Source organism: Pyxicephalus adspersus, chromosome 10 (assembly GCF_032062135.1).
Source record: "Pyxicephalus adspersus chromosome 10, UCB_Pads_2.0, whole genome shotgun sequence".
NCBI lineage: Eukaryota > Metazoa > Chordata > Amphibia > Anura > Pyxicephalidae > Pyxicephalus > Pyxicephalus adspersus.
Window position 1 is genome coordinate 31,298,705 of NC_092867.1, and position 21,358 is coordinate 31,320,062.

A 21,358-nucleotide genomic window follows, 5' to 3' on the forward strand; every position below is an offset into this window, starting at 1 on the left:
CCACCCACATACTGGGAGATCAAAATATCTAGTGCCAGATTCTGGGAAGTAAAGGATTCACAGTGATATTTTAGAGAAGTGCACTTTTAGATTTAAAGAATGTATTTCCATGGATGCAGTGATTTTTATAATTGAGGTATTATGATACCTTCTAATGTATATTTATGATGTGAATATATATTTTCTAGTGGTGATAAAGTTTACATTAAGATTATATTGACATTGTATTTCATATGCACTTCCCCTTTTTTGCACAATACATTTCCCTCTCTAGTTTATTATATTTCGTGTTACAAATAAAATAATAATAAACACAGAAACCCCATAAATATGGTGACTTATCAAGAGGGTGTTATTGTCAGGAATATTCCTTCAATTTAACAGAAGGTATGACCTCTGACTGTTCCAAGAAATGTCTTTTTTTATGAAGCACTTTCACTAAGGCATTTTTTACCTCCTTGTTTCTGAGGCTATAAATAAGAGGATTGAGAGCTGGAGTGACCACTGAATAAAAGACAGATACAGCTTTGTCCATCTCATGATTCTCTCCAGAGGATGGACGGACGTACATAAAAATCACAGTGCCAAAAAAGATGGTCACAACACAAAAATGGGATGTACATGTAGAGAAGGCCTTGGAACGGCCAGACGAGGATGCTATGAGAAGAATGGCAGATATAATAAGAACATATGATACTGTAACAAGGAATAGGGAGCCTAGCACCACAACAGCAGAAATAATCAGAACAAAAGTGTCTAAGAAAGCCGTATCGGAAGATGAAAGCTTTACCAGTGGGCCGACGTCACAGAAAAAGTGGTTGATGATTTTTGAGCCACAAAACGGCTTTTGAGAAAGCACTATGGTGGGTACTATAGGAACCATGCATCCACTGATCCAGGATACCAATACCAACTGTAAGCAGAACTGTGTGCTCATGATGTTGTTGTAATAAAGAGGTTGACAAATGGCAAGATAACGATCAAATCCCATTAAAGCCAAAATAAAAAATTCTGTGGTGCCAAAGAGAAAAAAGAAATACATTTGAGTGATGCAGCTGTTGAACGAGATAGCCATGTTTCCAGAGATGAGATCAGAGAGCATTCTGGGTACAGTAACTGCGGTGTAACCTATCTCAAGAATGGAAAAATTGTTCAGGAAAAAATACATTGGAGTTCTTAGCGATTCATTGGTCCTAGTCAGTAAGATTATTGTAATGTTTCCAAACAGGGTCAACATGTAAACCAAGAGGAAGAAAGTGAAGAGTAGGACGCTTATGTCTCTTTCATTGGTGAATCCAAGGAGCAGGAAATCCGCTGCCCAGCTTTTGTTCTCCAGAGCACATCTTGCATAGGATTCTGACTGCAAAAGGAATGTAGAACAATTCCTGTTTTTTAAAGAATTTAGAAAACCATTTAAATACCTTGATGATTTTGTTTTCTTGAGGGCATCCTACGAAGGGGGGTCAATAAAATACTTACCCTTGCTTGGGATGTTAAAATTTATAGCAAACGCAATACAATATTCTATATCTACATTTAGCTACACTCACCAGCCACTTTATTAGTTCAACTGATTGTTAATGCAAATATTTAATCATCCAATCACATGGCAGCAACTCATTTAGACATGTATACATTATCAAGATGACCTGCTGACGTTCAAACTTAGCATCAGAATCAGGAAGAAAGATAATTTAAATTACGTGACATGGTTGTTTTTGCCAAGTGGGCAGGTCTGAGTATTTCGTAAACTGGTGATCTGCTAGGATTTTCACACAACCATCTCTAGGGTTTACAGAAAAATGGTCCAAAAAAGGGAAAACATCCAGTGAGCAGCTGTTGTCTGGATGAAAATGGCTTATTGAAGCCAGATGTCATAGACTCAAGCAAGGTATGCAGGTATGTATCCTTAAGGCAAATGAGCTGTAGCAGCAGGAGACCCTATCATGAACTTCTCCAGTGCTCAACCCAAAACTTTTTTTTGAGCCGGGTGGGCAAATATTGTAGGTAGGTGGCATGTATTGTGACCCAACACTTCAAAAACGACCAAAAAAAACAGCCGGGTGTTCACTGAAAAATGCCAGTGGTGTGCTCAGCTAAAAGGGGCAGGGGAGAACACTGTTCTCTTGCCAGGTACAAGGTTTCAATTTGCACAGGCCTACCAAAATTAGAAAAGAGAAGATTAGAAAAACACTGCCTGGTGCAATGTGTTTGGATTTCTGCTGCAACATTTGAATGGTAGGGTCGTAATTTGGTATCAACAACTTAAAAGCATAAATCCCGGCCTTGTATCAATGGTCAGGCTTCTGGTGGTATAATGGCAATATTTTCTTGCCATAGTTTGGGGCCCTTAGTACTAACTGAGCATCATTTAAATGTCACAGCTGCCTTTTTTTTATTGCTGATAATGTCCATCAGTGTGCCCATCTTCTGATGGCTATTTCCAGCAGGATAAGCTGCCATTTTATCTCAAGCTGATTTCTTGAGCATAAAAATTAGTTGACTGTACTCAAACTGTCTCCACAGTCACCAGATCTCAATCCAATGGAAAACCTTTGGGATCATGGATGTGCAGCCAACAAATCTGCAAAAACTTTATTACTACAATTTCAAGAATGTTTCCATCACGTTTTGAATTTATGGAATAAAGAATTAGAGCAGATCTGAAGTCAAAGAGATCCAACCTGGTATTAGTAAGTTGTGCCTAATAAAGTGACCAGTGAGTGTATCCCTTATCCTTGTAGTCCCCTTAACTAGGGACTGCTACACATGGGCAATTCTTCAGTTCTGATCCGATTTCTAATCTGATTGAATCTGAAGGGAATTCATCAGCTGACTGATGATTGGAGAAACCTATGTTCCAATAGCTCATAGATAGATCAGACATGTTGGTCAATATTGATCTAGGGTATACAAGCAGTATAACCTGTTGGGTACATCTGAAAGGAATTCTCATCAAGATTTTTATTGCTTTCTATCTTTGGAACATATTCAACATTCTAAATCAGTTCTGTGTGCAGTGTTTTAGAACTTCCAATTAATCAAACTATTGTGCTCCTACTTTCTGCTCATTTAAAAGAGCCCTCAAAACCCATCTTTTCAAACTTGCCTACCTATTTTTTTCTGTCTACTAAACCCTCGCTACTTCCCACCACTCCATATTTCCTTTCCTATTGTCTGATACTTCCCCCACATCCTAGATTTTAAGCTCTTCAGGGCAGGGTCCTCACCTCCTCATGTGTCACTGTCTGTACCTGTCTGTCATTTGCAACCCCTATTTATATAAATCCTGTTTATTGAAAATAATAATAATATTATCATTCAGATCAGTTGGCCAAGCACAAAACTGGCCGCAGATCTGCTCATATATATTAGGCCTAAGGGCCACTGCAAGCTTGAATGGACTTGTACATGAACCATAACATACGCCATACAGTAAAGTGCAGAACCAAAATGTTCAAAAACAGTGTCTAAACGTAAAAAAATATATTAATAGAGATGAAAAATCATTTTTAGGAAAACAATGAAATCAACAGAACAAGTACAATAGAAAAAGTAGAAAACGTCTCTCATTCCTAAAGAAGCAGCCTAGTTCTGCAAAACGTGTTGAATAAAAATAACTTTTTCTTAGTGAAAGTTTTTTCCTTTGGGATCATTCTTTTACATTAATTACAAGGTGTCAGTAATCACTCATAGATAAGTTTCATTTTATTCCTTGTACCATGGATTTACAATTTTATCATGTCTAAATAAAATATTTTTGTTTTTTTTTAATATTTATATTTATATTATATTTCTCTTATGTTATGATAAGTTCCACTGCTTTTGAACCTTTTGGTTCTGGACTTTACCATATCCTAATTAGGGACAGGGTATAACCATCTGTATCTTTGCCTTGGGGACGCACTACATATATATTTCTATAATTTATACAATACCAAAGCAGCTTTTATAATATTAACAAATATCCTTTTTTTTTTTTTTTTTTTTTTTATATTTACATTTAAAAATTGAATTTAGTCCCCTTTAGGAAAATGAAGATTAGCCATTTTAAAAATAATGTAATAGGAGATATCTTTCCATATTAAACACTTGACATATTGCAGAAGATGAATGCATGCATATTGTAGATTCACTGTTATACCAATAATACAATATAGAAAATACACACAAATAAAAATATTATTGCGAGGTATTAACACATTGAATGTGCTAGAAAATTCATCAAAATACACAGTACATGTGGTCGTCCCTGAGAGAATAAGAAACATAATTGCTATATAGCAGATGTAAAAATAAGGGATTTATAATTACGTTTAACTATTCCAGGTGGATTTTTACAGTTACTCCAAAATAAATCCGCAGCTAGCAATTAATGATAAAATAAATTGGTGAGTTTAGTTGACTTTAATATCTTATTATTTGCTGAGCAAGATACTAAGCATTAGAAATCCCTAATGGAACAATCTATAAAGTAATTGAATATTACTTTTTTTATATGAATTCCTTATATGAATTTTTTGGACTCACTTTAAATGGGGTAGAATCATAAACAGTTATTGACATGTAAGAGCACCATTCTAAGGTTGGAAAACTAGAAGACTGGGTAGAAGTAGAAGTAATTTTTTATTAAAACATTCTTACCTCTCTGAAATCCATTATGGAATACTGATACAGATTGGAAATACCTTAGTTGCTCGATCTGTGGACAAATGAAATAGATTATTTCATGCATTAAGAATGGTGGTGGACAAATTTGAAGTGACACCTGCAAGACTGGGACCCAAGAACCTAACCTATTTTGGTAATTGCTATGCCCTTGATGGAATTGCTGTATCTAGCGAGACATTTACAGCAGCCATCCTACATGATTGGTGCCAGGTTTTTTAGGCATGGAGTAAGTATCCAGTCTCTGTCTATTGCTTTTGTTTCTATCTTAGACCTTGAAGAGCACAGCACAAAGATTGCATACATGCATGTTATAAAGTGTGTCCAATACATCTAGAATGATAACCATTCTGCCTTTTTTTTTTTTAGAAAATAATTAAAAAATGCTTGATGATCCTTGTCATTGGTAATATCAAAAAAGAAATATAAGGATACATGAATCTCATAACTAGTTTTTTTGCCCTTTATGTAAGAAAGGAGAGGCCTCAGAGGGAACTTTCTCTAAGAATTTAATAGAAGTATATGGAGTTTAGGAAAAGCTGTAATAGTTAAAAAATATATTGATCAAGCTCAAGTAATTTCAGTGCAGTAGAGAAGCTGGTACAATTGTGCAAGACTTAACGTAGGACTTTATAAAAATATTATATCATTACACAATTGTCTGTAATCCTGATGAAATACAAATTGTTTTCCTTTAATGTTTAAAGGTAAAATAATAGTTTTATAAAACTGAAGTGAGGAAATACGTTTTCCTTACTAGTAAACCAGATCCCTTATGTCATTTTTATCAAAGAGGGCAACGCAATCATCTGGGTTATTGTTTTCATGAAGTAAAAGAAGTAGTTTATAGTACAGCTGATTCAATCTGGTAATTTCCATGAAAACATGTAAATAAAAGCATGCAGTACAAATACTTTAATTTCCCTTTTTTTTATTAGAGTATGAGTGATCTTTTCACTGCACAAATTTAAGTGACAAAATAAAATATTGATGTAGAATGCAATTGGTTCTATAAATCTCCTATATCTAATAGTGATACTATACATAGGATATTCAGGCACTTATGGTTTTAATTGGCTCAATTCAACAATGATCATTATGTTAACGGGCAATTAGGTACACACCTCAGTTAACAAGTCAAACAGTCAAAGGGTAAATAGTTATCACCTAGAATATTGTTTTCCCGAGGATAAGCAAACCTCTGGATCTGCTTTCTCCTCAAAATAAGTAAACATGTATGATTAGGCTTGTGGCAGTTTAATCGAAATAAGAGATTACAGTGAATACAGAGTTAATTTATGAAATACAACATTAAATATGAAAGACCAAAAATTCATAACTGGTAGCAAAATTTACTTTAGGTACAAAGTGCCATAATAGTTCCGGATTCTTTACCTACATACAATATACTAGTGTTTCTCAACCAAGGTTCCCTGGAACCCTAGGGTTCCTCCAAAGGTACTAGAGAGTTCCTTTAGCAATGAGCAGTTTGTGACTCTTAGGTCAGTTTAAGGGACACTAATGATCTTTTATGCTATCTGTAAGGGTGATATTCTTCTACTGGCCAACAATGTAAAAGGCATTCTTTTCCAATGACCACCACACTAATATACTGTGAGCTGTGGATAAAGTATTAATAAAAGGGGTTCCTTGAGGACCCGAATATTATTTCATGGGTTTCCCCATGTTAAAAGGTCAAGAAAGTTCTGCATTTTATTTGCACTTTTGTTCTTCCCTTTTATTTTGCCTTGAGTGAAATTTGTGAAATTTGTATATGTGTTCCATGATTTACCTTCCCCTCCCCCATTTTGAAAACCTAAATAAAGAATGTTTTAAAAAAAAACATCTACGATACATATACTTTTCCTTAAATTTCTTTAACAGCACTCCTGTATAAACCTGGCTTGCATTTATCCTATACACAGGAAACCGATTCATTCCATAGGAGAAATGTTGCCTCCACTTTATCATTCCATTACCTTAATCATAAATCAAGCATTGTGTTTCAAAGCACAATTTCCACTCAGCTTTAAATATTTTTCTAATTTCCCTGTCGTCTAAACCTCAGGAGTAAGACAACAAAAATAATCTTAGCTGTTTTCAAATATAATAGTTATTTCTCGAAGGGATTATATTTCGGAGCCTCTGAGGATGACAGTGAGTCTTTCAGCAGTCTTTCCCATAGGAAACCCACAAAAAGAAAATCATTACCATTTGTAAGACAAACATGTTCATTAAATTATACAGATATCTTATAGATACATTATATGAAACATCAAGTGAATGTATGGTGTTTTTTAACATAGTTTCCATATAGTCAGGATATACAGATAACATTTATAGAACAATACACAAAAAGCATTTGGGGCATCAGGTGGTGTGTTTTATATAAAGGATGGAGAAAAAAAAAACATAGCAAGGAGAAAAGGAAAATAGGGGGGCTTCAAAGAAGGGAGGCGGATAACAGATGTTAGTCAAAGTCAGAATTACAGGGAAGTACAAGTTCAATAAATATGAGATAGTGTTCCTGGAGCTGTACAGCACCAGCAGGTGGAATCTGCACAATAGTGGACGTAGCCAACAGACCTGACTTTAGGTTGACAAGGGTTCTGGGGCCTATGTCCGCCCCTGAGTCTACATTTTGGCCAATGATACAGGGATAGGATAAGAGCACTTTATAAATTGGCTCTTGGTACTCACTTCAAAACAATGGGTTGTGACCAAAATACTCTTACTTCTGGTCTGTAAATTGCATTCCTAAATCATGTTCCCATTTGTGAATGAAAGACGGGGTAGTCAATGATGTGGAGGTCAATAAGAGCTGGTAGGCAAAGCACAGGGTCGCATGAAGGTCTCTAGTCGAAGCACAAAGAGATTTAAGGAGGGATAATGGGTGAGAAAACTGTTGTGGAGGTGGTGAAAAACGTAGGAAATAAGTGAGTTGTAGTGTTCTCGAAGTCCCCAGAACTGGGAGATTGAAGTTATGCATGGGAGTAGTAAAAGGTCCTGTCAAGGTATCTGTAAAGGATATGGGAAGTGCAAATTATGCCTTGATTCCATGTGTGGAACGCTTGGTCTCTTTTACTAGAAGGTAGACAGATGGGACCTTAAATAGGTGATATTGGGGAGGGATAAGTAAGAATCTTTAAGACAGCAAAGTATTTTGGAATTTTTAAAAAGGGTGCTTATAGAGTGAGGGATATCAGTAGATGGTAGGCAGGTACCTGACAGTAGCCACTACATTGAAATACAACAAAATAAATGTTTGGGTATGTATGTGACATGTGAATAGCTTGCATTCTCCTTTTCAGGCAGCAGATGGAGCTTTATGGATCTACCCTTATATGTCTTCTAGTTTGTCCTTACCACTGATTAAATAAAAAGCGATACATGCTCTAATATTATAAATATATAAAAAACACACAAATATAATAAAATCTAGGTGCATGCAGAATGATTTAGAGTGATATATTAATAAAAAAAAACATTTCACACATTACCAATACACCTATACATTCCAACTAAATTGAGCTTGGATATTTGAATTTTAACCAATGATCATTTGGCACCTTACATGGGTATAGAAAGGGTGGTCATGCTACAATTAGCAACATCCATTTTTAGTGCATTATACTCTGAGCTTTTTGTCTAACTCACTCTAAAACATTCCATTGGCATTCCAAGGTTACACGTTAAACAAACAAAGCCCAATAAGCTCATATTGCATCATATGTATTTTTACCTGGTTCATACCTTTTCTGGTATTGCATGTTATGGGGGTGGTGTTGTGGGTGGCTTATTTGTGTGGGTTCTCATAAACATAATGTGTTTCTTTGTAAATCACATTGGATCACGTCATATTTCCAGGTAAAGGTAAATATTGGAGGGTTTTGTAAATAGAAAGCTGATATCACCAGGCACAGGACAGGAAGAGGTCAGGACTGATAACATATGTATGCCCTTAGGTTACTATGACCTCCAAACCATATTTAGAGATAAACATTGTATCAACCAAGTCACATTATCACCAAACTGTTACATTTTTAGAAATTTGTTTATAAGACAGTGTTTTTTTCTTGCATTTAACATGCAACAATGTGTAAGTATATTTCTCAGGTAAACTGTGTTTGATATGCATAACTCCATTAATATATTGAAAAGGATTATCACATCCTGTCAAGTACATGCCAAAAAGTACTACTGTTCATCATACTGTTCTCTGGTGCTTGTCCTAAGTGTGCACATAAAAAGGTGTAATGATTTCCTACTGACTTTGAATAAGGGGTTTCTCCAAATTCTTCCTAATGTTTAGATAGGCATGGATCAGGATATAGGCATCTGTCCCTAACCTATATTAAACCTATAAAAAGCAATTTACAACCAGTGATTTAAAGAATAATTACCAGTGATTAGTGAAATATTAGAACACTGATCTGTGACCATCCATCAAAGACTTTGTTAGTAGTGTGTGTGTTGGCATATGGGGGGGGAGGGTGTCACAAAATATAAGGCAAATAAAAAATAATAAAAAAATGCATCTCCACCCACATTGGAGTTGGAGTAGTAAGTATAATCAAGCCAGTAGCAAGGGAAGGCCTCTGATAGGGACATTGACATGTAGAATGTAGTTGTAGAACAGAAGACAGCGAAGGGGGGTCATAGAAGTGTGCAAAGTGTACAACTACACAAGAGCCCTAAACACTCCTTAGCTAGCAGGGGCTCCCCACAGCAGCATGCAAAGTCCTAAATCCAGTTGTACATCCTCCATTCTTCCCTCAGTGTTTGCTTTGTGCATCCTCAGAACCCTGTTCATGCAACCCAGCTATCTATCCTTTGGCGGTGGGCTAGGGAAGTGATTTGTTCACTCCCCAGTCTCTGGCTGGTTAATCCTTTCTTTTCAACAATTCCTGCACCAACCTCTTTGTTATCTCAGGACTGTTCAAGTTTGTGGGTTATGCTTTGCTGCTCACCATGGTGGGGTGTTAGGGGGAACTAGTCAATTCTGCACAGGGACCCCACTAATTAGTTCCTAATTAGTAGGCCCATTGTTGTCATCCACCAATAAATACATCTAGACCCTTCTGTCTGTTCAGGTGGCAAGGGGGTCAATTTGAGAATATTAGGCAGGAAAAACACTGTAGGGGTGCCCTACTATAAACCATAGATGTTTTTTGCAGTGAAATGGAACAATAATTGCACAACACACATCTACTGTAAGCTGCACCACTGCCGTAGTAAAGCACACCACAATGCACAAATGCGCCATATGTTTTGTAGGTTGCATTTCCGGGGATAGTGGGATCTAGTATGGCTCCATCTGCTTGATCATTGCTGGTGAGAAGACATCTAATCCCTTGGTTCTGCACTATGCCTTTATGTAAATCTGCACCTTTTTCTTGAGGTTACAAATTACCCAGCCTCTAACTTTGCAGATTGGTGTGATTAGGCAGATCGGTCCATATTACACAGTGGCCAGTGATAATTGTAAACCAAAAGATATGACTTAGGTTTCCTACCTAGAAAACCTTGGTAAACCCAATTCATTCAAGCCAGGGGCCACCCGAACCATTTACCAAAGCTGGCTCGGGAAGACCTAATCACTCTACAATCATGACCCGCAAAAACTGTCTGAACATTGTTTTTAAACAACCCAGAGCAATGCAATGCAATGGGCACATCTGACATGCAACCCACACGATCTGACCACCAGAGATCTTTTTGGAAAAGACCAGCTGCTACTCTCACCTGAATTAGAAAACTCAATGTAAGGCCTTACATGCTACCTGCTAAGGTTCATTTATCACCTACATGAACGGCCCCATCCCTCTCTGTACACCTCCTCTCTCGGTAGTCTCATATCCTCCTTTGGCATACAGTACCATCTGTATGCTGATGACACCCAAATTTATCTGTCCACCCCTGACCTGTCCCCCTCAGTCCTGGATAAGGTCTCATGCTGCCTGTCAGCCATCTCCTCATGGATGTCTGACCGATTCCTGAAACTCAACCTGGATAAAACAGAACTCATCATCAACCCCCCCTCAAATTCCAAATCCCCCCCTGACATATATCTAACTGTTAACAACACTGTTATTCGGCCCTCCCCTCAGGCACGTTGTCTTGGTGTCACCTTTGACTCGGCCCTCTCATTCACCCCCCATATTCAGAACATTTCCAGGTCCTGTCACTTTCACCTACGCAACATCTCCAAAATCCGCCCCTACCTGTCCCCTGAGACCACCAAACTCCTTGTACATGCTCTTATCATTTCTCGTCTGGACTACTGTAACATCCTTCTCGCTGGTATTCCACTAACCCGACTCTCTCCTCTACAATCTATTATGAATGCTGCAGCCAGACTCATCCATCCTTCGCTCCGCTCCTCTTCCGCTACATCTCTTTGTAGTTCTCTCCATTGGCTTCCTTTTCACCTTAGAATCAAATTTAAGCTCCTGTGCTTTGCCTTCAAATCCCTACACAGTTATTGTCCCACTTACATCTCTGACATGGTTAAAAAATACTCCCCTTGCCGCTCTCTCCGCTCCTCCAATGACCTACTAATGACTTCCTCACTCATAACCTCATCACACGCACGAATACAAGACTTTTCTAGAGCTGCTCCAACTCTCTGGAATGGTCTTCCTCGTCCTATTCGGCTTGCTCCTACTTTCTGCTCATTTAAAAGAGCACTCAAAACCCATTTTTTCAAACTTGCCTACCCGGCTTCTTCTGTCATTTGAAACCATCACTACTTCCCACACTACATATCTCACATCCTTTGTGTGTGAAATTCCCCCACCTACTAGATTGTAAGCTCTTCGGGGCAGGGTCCTCTCCTCCTGTATCACTGTCTGTATTAGTCTGTCATTTGCAATCCCTATTTAATGTACAGCGCTGCGTAATATGTTGGCGCTATATAAATCCTGTTTAATAATAATAAAATCCCATAAATTAGGGATACTTTTCCAAGTCACATTTGGAGACTACATAGGGAGACCTCCAACCAGGAGAGGCTAAACCTGGCAGAACAAGAACAATAAGAGGCTTTCTTTCCTCTCTAGTCTTCTTAACCTGCTTCATAGTAAAGACAAAGTTAGCACAGATGTTAGGCGCTATTGTGGTCGCTGGTCTGTAAACATTTGGAAACAGCATTCAGGCGGGTTTTCACCTGCATAATATAAGGCCATGATGCTTTTTCTGGTTCCTCATTGGGACAAATTTTAGGAATTTTTAAAGGATTGTAGTATACTAAACAACTCTGGGTCTGAAGAAGTCGGTTGCTACCGCAAAATGCGTTGTCACAATAATCCCTAGCCTATGTTTATAATTCTTCTGTATGGACATTTAGGAATCCCATTGGACTAAGACTGTCTCACCAGCATTTTACTGGAACCTTTGAATTTGGAACTGTAGGAGTCAAGGATCTAGTTTTGAAATGCCCTATAAGGGTACAATTTGATGAAATCATCATAAAAAAAGTTTTTTTACACATGTGATAAGGAATGGTATCCAGTTCCTTTTTTATATGTTTGTTTGATTATCATGATGTGTTTTTGTTTTTTCTCACTCATTTTTGCTTTCGTTTCATTTTTGTTTTGGTTTTTTTTGGTTCAATGAATATATAATAGGAGTTTAATCAAGTGTAATGGTTGTATTCACTCTTAGCAAATCGGTAAGCCAAAACACCCCCCAAAAATATAGGGGTGCATGTATGTTCCTAGGAGGACATCTTTTGAAGGATAAATAGCAAAATGCTGCCACAAGTTTATAGCTAACCAATTCTAAAGGTTGAACAGTGGTGCCACAACCCATCTATAACCTGGCATGATGTGCCAGGAAAACAACAATACAAAGAGCCCTTTAAAACACTGTCATTGCTTTTAGTTACTGGGGACTAATTTGTTTATCTATATGGCAGTGGCACGACTTTTCATTTTCCTTAATACAACTTTAAATAAAATTGTGTTTGCAATTTGTTCCAGAGCATTCCATGTCCATTGCCAACATTGTAGGGTTGATTGCATAACCACAAAAACAGACTTATTTATTTACATCTGGGACATGTTGGTTATTTCAAGTCAATGACCTTCCTTTGTAGCATTAGGATCATGTGACCTAGTACCTTGTCATGTAAGTAAACAGGAGCAATACACCTATCATTATCCTCCTCTTCCCAAACTACAAATCCCATGGTGCATCAAAAGCACATCAGTCTCTCCTCTTTTCTGTGCCAATAGCAAGCAACAAGTGGGGAACCTCCCAACCAAATAAAGGATTGACCAACCCAGCTGTTGCAGATAACTGAGCTGTGCCGCTTCTCCTGCATGAAGAGATGGATGCTATTCTAAACTGTACTGAAGAGTCCATGGGCCCAGACTATTACACCCTGCTAGGATGTGATGAGCTGTCCACGGTGTGTATATCCAGCTATTCATCTAATCTATTGCTGTGTCACTGTGTATTACATTGTCCTATGCACCTGTCCATCCCTTTATCTAATCAGACACTTGTATCTAATAATTGGAGGCTGCAGGCAGTTCTATAAATTCTTTACACCTATACGGATTAATTAAATGATAGAAAACAATCCATCTTATTTATAAGGGTTTCTTCCTCTATGTATGTACATATAAGTATTGTATTAGTGAATGCCATATTATCATTTATTGTGATATAGTATTCTAAATCTCTTTTATATATCGAAATAAGTAAAAGGATTTATCTAGGGCTAGTCCAATTTAATTTATAATCATCTCTTCTTTTGCTTTTTAACAGTATATACATTATTTACTTGGAGATGCCATTTAATATTGAAAAGAAGAGGACAACCAATTAGCAATTATTTTTGTTTACTGATTAATGAAGTCTGATTGGTTTGTCAGAATAATTAAACTTTGCACACCTTCCTTCTCACTATCTTTGTGTGTGTTATTGTCATTATATAACCCAGCAGACATATATGCAAGGAAATTGCCACTTTAATAGAAATGATAATTGCATATTTGTTTCTGCAGGTATTATTAGATCTATCATTTGTACATTTTCACCCTTAAATGCCATAATTTGTTTTTTTTCTAGTCTTTGAGAGATTTCTTTTTTTTTTATTACAATCCTTCTAGTGACACATGTTACTCATTTGTTTTCTACATTAATCACACAAGATAATTGCACTGTTTGTTTTCCTTGACGTCAAACACGAATTCATTACTTTGCTAGGCAATGCATACCACCCACTCTGTCTCCAAAGAGACATACAAGATTAGCACATCAGTGGCATAAGTGGACGCTGTGTTCATGGGTTGTTTCTGAGCTTTAACATCCAGAGTGATTTATCATTGCACAAATCGGTAGGTACACACGTAACGGTAGTTGGGTTTATCCTGATGGGTTGTGTTCAAAACAGAACACAACATTAGTTATAGTATGTGTCCCATTTGACAATAGATAGGATGCTCAGACTTGGCAGCAATCAGTGCTGAATCCCTAATTTTGCAGCTCAACACATAAAAATCATCAATATGTGGTTGTTATTATTATTATACAGTATTTATATAGCTCCAACATATAATGCAGCACTTTACAAAGTCCATAGTCATGTCACTAGCTGTCCCTCAATTGGGCTCACAATCCAATGTGTCTACCATAGTCATATGTCTTTACCACAGTCTAAAGTCAATTATGGGGGGAAGCCAATTAACCTAACTGCATGGTTTTAAAAGGTGAGAGGAAACCGGAGTACCTGGAAAAAAAAACCCATACATCAAAAATGGCATGACCTGCTACAGCTTTAAACTAATTATTGGATGTCTATGCTTTCTATTGTTTACTACATCACAGGCTTCATGTTAATATGTTATATGTGTTGTAATGTTATAAATATGTTATGTTACAACTTCATGGTTATATTTCCAACTATTTGGTCATGGGAAATCTATAGACTACCTATCAAAGCTACTATATTTGAAGTTGTGTACTTGAACCTGAAATGTTAGGAATGAGGAGGGAAGAACATTAGTAATAGTGTAAATAACAATGTGCAATATTACATAGCAATCAATCATAAATCAGTTTTTATAGGCTGCTGGAAGCTGATTATTGGTTACTGTTAGATGCTCCACAGAAATGCTCTTTGCAATATATATGCAGATGAACTTCCAATGAAGAGAGCAGATGTTGTCTTACGTGTCCCTCCGTCCTGCACCTGTGTGACCCGTCATAGTCATTTCCTGTGCTTTCACTGGAAGGTGAGCAGCTATGACTCAGCCGAGGGTTTTTTTCCATAAAGGAAAAAACAGGACAAGGAAAATCAATCCTGACAGGTTCCTGGTGCTCCAGGGAAGAACTGACCACTGTCAGGATGTATAACATGTACAGCAATACAAATACCGAGGCCAACAGCTAGTAAATGTCTGTCTGCTTTTCATGCAGGTTGAACAAATTCTTGTAGAATATAAAGTCCGAGCTCTTGAATGCCATCCAGACAAACATCCTGGAAACCAAAAAGCAGGTAAATTTATATTTTATAATATATTTTCCAAATATATGATTACAGGAAAAAATAAATCTGAATAAATATCAATGAGAACTGAAAACAATAGTTAAGCATTTTAAAAATCAATTTACTTTACACATGCAAGGTCATTGCATGTAGTCTTCCCTACAACCCATAAAATAACAAATACATTTTGGTGATGAAATATTGGGGTGCAAGAAGAAAGGTTAGAATGCAAGACAGGGGTTTCATGTTCATCAACAATTTTTACTTTGAATATAGTGTTGGGGCTACACAAAGAGTTAATGTGAGTTAAATGGTAGGATTACAAGGTGGGTTACAGCAGGGTTTCCCAACCAGGATTTCTTCAGAGGCTACTAGGGGTTCCTTGATCAATGAACAGTTTGTGGCTCCCAAGTCAGTTTAAGCAACACCAATAATTCCCTTGGCCATCTGTAAGGGTGGTATTTTTCCCAATGACCAACATTGTAAGAGGTATTCTTCCCATTGGTCATCTAGCTAATGTACTGTGAGCTATGGATATGGTAAGTATATCAGGTGTTCCCCTAAAGACCTGAAAGTTTTTTCAAGGGTTCCCCTATGTTGAAAATGTTGAGAATGACTGGATTATATGGTTGATGGTTAAGGGTCAGGTTAGTTTTAGAGTTATAAGGAGGACTAGTTAAAAGGGTTAGCTTTAGGGTTAAAGGAAGACTTAATTTGGGGTTTTAGGGAGAGCAATTGGGAAAATTATGGTAATGATGGGATTACTTAATGGGCTATTGCAAGAGTTAGGTTACAGGAAGTGTTGGTGCTTGGTTAGGATTATAGGGAGAATTTCTAAAAAGAATAGTTAGGACATCATTCTTTGTTTAAATACATTTTTATTCAAATTTCCAAAAAATAAAGTTTTGACAATACAAATGGTACCAAACAGTACAAAACAGACCGACACAAAGCAAAAGACTATCGCATAAAAAAACATACATAAGAAATGTCCGAAGGTCACATTGCAAACATTATAAATAGTGTACACAACACATGGTGAAAGATACAAAAGTCTAGTGTCTAAACCTGGTATAGAATGATGGTCAAGCCAAGGAGTCCAAACCCTATAAAACAGGACATCATTCTTTGTGCCAGAATCTTTGCACAATCTTTGGACTTTCTCAATGGTTATTTCACTTTTCAATTAAATTAAATCACAGTGAGCTATTGAGGCCACCTCCATTTGCCTGTACTATTTCTGCTATACATTACATTTTATTCTCTAAATCCATTTAATTTATGCTGTCAACTGAATTTATGAAAACATGTTGTTACTTTGCAGTTGAAGAGTTTCAAAAACTCCAGCAAGCCAAAGACACCCTAACAAACAAAGAAAGTCGTGATCATTACGATTACTGGAGACGGAGTAAAATCAGGATCCCGTATACACAATGGGAAGCTTTGCAAGATTCTATGAAAATGGTAAATATTTTTTCCTGATTTAATATTATTATAACATTCTAGAAATCACATGGAATGCATGCTATAACCCCACATGTATCTGCACTGTTGATTGGAGGAAAACCATCCATTGGCCTCAGTGTGTGTTTTGAAAGTGTGGTGTGCTGTTTTGCAATAATTCGCTTCAATTGAATTAGGTGGTTTCGAAACCCTTTCTCCTTGAACATAGCAAATAAACATTGCCCAATTCAAACTTTGTAGTAGTGTACAGATGGGTTGTTGCTCTGTAGTAACCCTTTATGTTTATTGTTGTGTGACATCTGAAACTTAACTGTGAATAAAGCAATGTGTTCATTTTCTGTGGTCCATATTTTTGTTTTTGCCGTGTCTGACCAGTTCCTATCCCATCCTTTGTAAATGTGTCTTTGGAGCTTCTCACTATTCCTCTATGATGTGTGGCTGTGTCTCTTCAACTTTTCTACTACTCTCCAAACTGCTTACTGCTGTCTGTCTCTACTTCTCAACCTCTCTTCTCATATTTGACTGTATCTGTTGATGCCATAATACCCCCATCAACTCACAGATGCCTGGAGGTTCTGTCTTTGCATCTTTGCATTATTCTTCCACCCCTGCTGCCTGTTACTAATCATTCTTTCCCTCTCATACGTCTTTCTAAATTGTTTGTCCATGGTCTTGGTCTATTCTTCATGCTTAGGAATTTGGATATTAAATTGATATATCAATACAATGCATGCAAAGACTTTCAGGTGTACCAGATGTGGGGTAACTATTGATGGTTTAATATTATGTGAATTAAGTTAAAAGAAAAATAAAAAAAAATGCAGGTAACATGATCACCGCATCAGTAGACATATGTGGTCTCCATTCCAAATGATGTTATTATCGTGCTGAACATACAAGTCGTTAAGAAATGGCAACCTGTCCAGTATGGGTCAGGTAAGGCAGACATGGTACATGTTTAATGCTACCATTTGCACTGATAAACCTGCTTTATAGGGGACGTTAGTACTTTAATCACAAACAAACCCATACACAGTTTGAGGATGTACTGTGTATTATATTATATTATGTTTATTTATAGTCAATGCATTGGGCTGTGAACAACAAAAAAGAAGCAATGCTGGAGGCCCCAAACAAAGCTTCTGATGAAGTACAAGATGATATCCTTATTAATGCGGACGAAAGGAACATCCCGCTGGGCACTGAAAATGAGGATTACATATTGGATAAATCTCAAGAGAATATTGATTTGCTGTCACCTAAAAGTCCTGAAGGTAACACAAAAATTAGTGTTTTTTGGTATGTTGGGATCAAGCTTCTAAATTGTTAAGTGAACCTTTGCAGCATAATTAGAAACATTTGCCTTTGAGCAGAGATAAAATACAGAGCTTTTATTGAGATCATTCTGATTTTAAAAGCTGAAGGCCAGGCAGATATAAAAGACAATACATTATATTATAGTGGCTCAGGGGTTAGCACTCCAGCCTTTGCAGCGCTAGGTCCCAGGTTCGATTCCCCAGCCAGGATATTATCTGCATGGAGTTTGCAGGTTCTCCCCGAGTATGCGTGGGTTTCCTCCGTGTACTCCAGTTTCCTCCCACATCCCAAAAACATGCAGTTAGGTTAATTTGCTTCTCCCTAACAATTGACCTTAGACTACATTAATCACATATGACTATGGTAGGGACATTAGATTGTGAGCTCCTTTGAGGGACAGTTACTGACACAACTATGGACTTTGTACAGTGCTGTGTAATATGATGGTGCTATATAAATACTGTATAATAATATTAATCAAGTGTAGTCCCTGTACATCAAAGTTTTAAACATTAGCTGATCAAATGTGTGGCATTTGTCATGTGCTCACATGCTGATAGGAGCAAGTATTAGAGTTACAGAGTTGTCACTTAAACACTGGCATGCACTTCTGTAAGAATAAATCCCCAATTTATGATGGATATTATCAAGTACATAGATTCAGCATGTTGAGCAGGCACAGCCCAAATGGATACATGCAAGAACGTATTCCCTGATTTATTCTCCAATGGGTCTTTAACTATTTTTTTTAGACAAGGTAGGGATGGAAGGGCTTCATACTTAGTCATTCCATCATATTCAACCGTCAGGGAAATAAACATACTACAACCAGCATATTTCAGATAAAACCATATATGCACAGCTGGCCTGGAGAAAGGCAAAAAAACCCTTTTAACAGGTGACTCAATTTGCTCCAACAGGGGAAAAAAATTCTTCTTGATCCCGTAAGCAATCAGATGTTCCCTGGCTTAACAGTTCCTGTTGTCACCTATATTAGCTTTATCTGCTTGAATTTTGTTTGGGACAAATTAAATCCATAATTAATTTCCATGATACTACTAAAATTCAAACTCAGAACTCAGGCAAGCTCTTATCCAACTAAGCCCCAGCAGCACCTCTGCTGGGTGGCTTGTATTTCTGTTGCATTTTGTTGCTGTCTAGGTCCTTTGGAAACTTTATTTTAACTTCCAGTGTGGTCACAGGACAGGAAAAAAGGAAATATATCCTCAGTGGTTCTGAGGTCCAACACTTCAAACTTTCCAAATATTAAAAAAAAAAGGCTGCTATTCCAGTAGATAATTATGTTGGTATGAGACAAGCTTTTGGTTATGTTAGTAGTAGTGATAGGCAAATAAAAAGTATCTTTGTTTCAGCCAAAATATGTCTTTATATTGTCTATGAAGGTCCCTACATATCTAAGTCATGGTAGTTGTTTCAGGGCTACTGCTACATTCCCCCTCAATTCCAGTAATAATCCAACTAATCATGGCCACATTTTAACCAAAACACTCCTATTCCCCTAATAGGCCATAATATCTAGAATTCCTCAACAAAATGGAAGGTACTGGTCACCTACAATTATTACATGCTCAGAAAATAGCAATATTTTGTGACAAATTTGAAGTAACGGTGACTATTTCTCTCTTTTTTGAATGTAGGAAGTCCAGACATGACATATTGTCTACTGCGCTTTCGCTGGTCGGCTGAGGCTCCGTCTGACCTTCTTCGGAAATTCAGAAATTATGAAATTTGAGATCCTTCCCTTAAAGTATTCCAGCGCTCTTTCTATGACATGATTTTTCTGTGTATAGTGTATATTGTAAGTTTTATTTTCTATTTACTTTATACTACCCAAATGTATTTTATTACAACAGTCATAACTCTCTCTGTACACATATAAATTTAACATGTAAAACCGTCTTTTTCATTCCAGTATTTAATATGTTGCATGTTGTTAATGATGTAATATTAAACTTATTTTTGTATGGCTTTAATTATGCTGTCAATAAATTATATGCAAGTTATTTCAAGATGTTTTTGTTTTATTGTATGTTAACAACATTGGGCCAGAAACATTATATAATTTTGAATGTAATAAATATATTACAAAGATGCTTCAGTTAACTTTCTCTAGGGATAGGGAAAAGACAGATAGCAGCAGAAATTATGCATATATTGTAAGCCTACAGCTATAGCCTGCTGTACTAATCAAAGGGAAGGAGGATTTACAAAAACAAGTCAGATGTCACAGTTTATTCCAATTTGTGCATACCTGTTTGCACAGACATTATAGGAGCAGGTATATTTTTTTTTTCTGGGGCAGTTCAAGGGCACATGGATATCGGAAAACACAACTTTTACTTACAACAGTATACCAATGCCTTGGGTTATTATTTGGAAAAGTGGGCATTATTTGGAAAAGTGCCATTAGGGTAGCACAAAAACCACCAAAATATCAGGCGTTGTAACAAGGTCACTTTCCATGAGTATGTCCCACATGGGCTATGTACATAATTTTATCTGCATGGTAATGTTCACGGTTATGGAGAAGCTCCTTTTACTATTTGTCACAGAACGTTTGTACACAGCACAGTAAGAACATTGGTAGGCCCTAATATATTAATACTATATTACTGTAACTAATACTATATACAATGGCAGGTTACAGGTTTAGGTCCAATGTTGGCTTTACCCAAGAGGACCTAAACAGTTGACTAAGGTCATATAATGCTGCTACGACTAAATACCCGTTCTGCAGGATCTTATGGACAAATAATGTAGCTGATTTGTATTAGCTGTACCTCCACAACAATATGTCCTTGTTTTGAGCAGCTAAGATTAACCATGGAAAAATTTAGGCTATATAAGTGATTGGTTAGGAATACTCATCAGGACTATTACTCATCTATGTAGTATAGAATATTCTGGATTACCTTCAGAATATAGACAAAATATTGGACATCTGCTCGTAGGTTTGTCAGATGTTAGTGCTGTGGATTATATATCAGAGATCACTTTTATTTTGAATTTATTTTTGGAACTCAACCATTGTAGACCCATTAACCCTGTTTCCCTATTTCAATAAAATTTAATGGATTGTTGTAGATTGCAGACAATTTCTTTTCACCCAGACTATTGACCATCAAGTGTACACTTTTTTGTCATTAGGCATCTTAAAAACAAATATTTGCCAATGTTTTGCTGTCTGTCAAAGGTTTGACACCTACTGGAAATATCTGTGGATTTACCACAATGATATTAATGGTTGTTTCAACCACAGCCAGCCCTATCTGATTGTGAGATTTAATTTCCGTAGGAAAACGTGTTTTAAAGTTGCGTTAAAATACATTACTTAAATAACAGTAAGCTCCTTGAAGATGAAAAAAATCTCTATCTACCCGTGATACGATC

At 36.9% G+C, this 21,358-nt stretch overlaps 2 protein-coding genes across 2 annotated transcripts; one reads left to right on the top strand and one right to left on the bottom strand.

Annotated features, from left to right (window-relative positions):
* Positions 1–358: 358 nt before the first annotated feature.
* Positions 359–4,659, bottom strand: LOC140339973 (olfactory receptor 6C4-like). The gene is made up of 2 exons (XM_072424901.1): positions 4,645–4,659; positions 359–1,360 (listed from the first exon to the last, which is right to left on the bottom strand). Exons 1-2 carry the CDS (start codon positions 4,657–4,659, stop codon positions 359–361), a joined length of 1,017 nt encoding a protein of 338 aa, XP_072281002.1.
* Positions 4,660–12,924: 8,265 nt separating this feature from the next.
* Positions 12,925–19,971, top strand: DNAJC12 (DnaJ heat shock protein family (Hsp40) member C12). The gene is made up of 5 exons (XM_072424503.1): positions 12,925–13,081; positions 15,097–15,175; positions 16,491–16,630; positions 17,712–17,904; positions 19,606–19,971. Exons 1-5 carry the CDS (start codon positions 13,001–13,003, stop codon positions 19,698–19,700), a joined length of 588 nt encoding a protein of 195 aa, XP_072280604.1. The 5' UTR covers positions 12,925–13,000; the 3' UTR covers positions 19,701–19,971.
* The last annotated feature ends 1,387 nt before the right edge of the window (positions 19,972–21,358 follow it).

Bases quoted from the DNA above. Each gene is read 5' to 3' on its own strand.
- DNAJC12 (XM_072424503.1), top strand. From the start codon at position 13,001: ATGGATGCTATTCTAAACTGTACTGAAGAGTCCATGGGCCCAGACTAT. The intron at 15,176-16,490 runs GTAAATTTATAT...GTTACTTTGCAG, and splicing joins TCCTGGAAACCAAAAAGCAG to TTGAAGAGTTTCAAAAACTC. The intron at 17,905-19,605 runs GTAACACAAAAA...TTTTGAATGTAG, and splicing joins GTCACCTAAAAGTCCTGAAG to GAAGTCCAGACATGACATAT.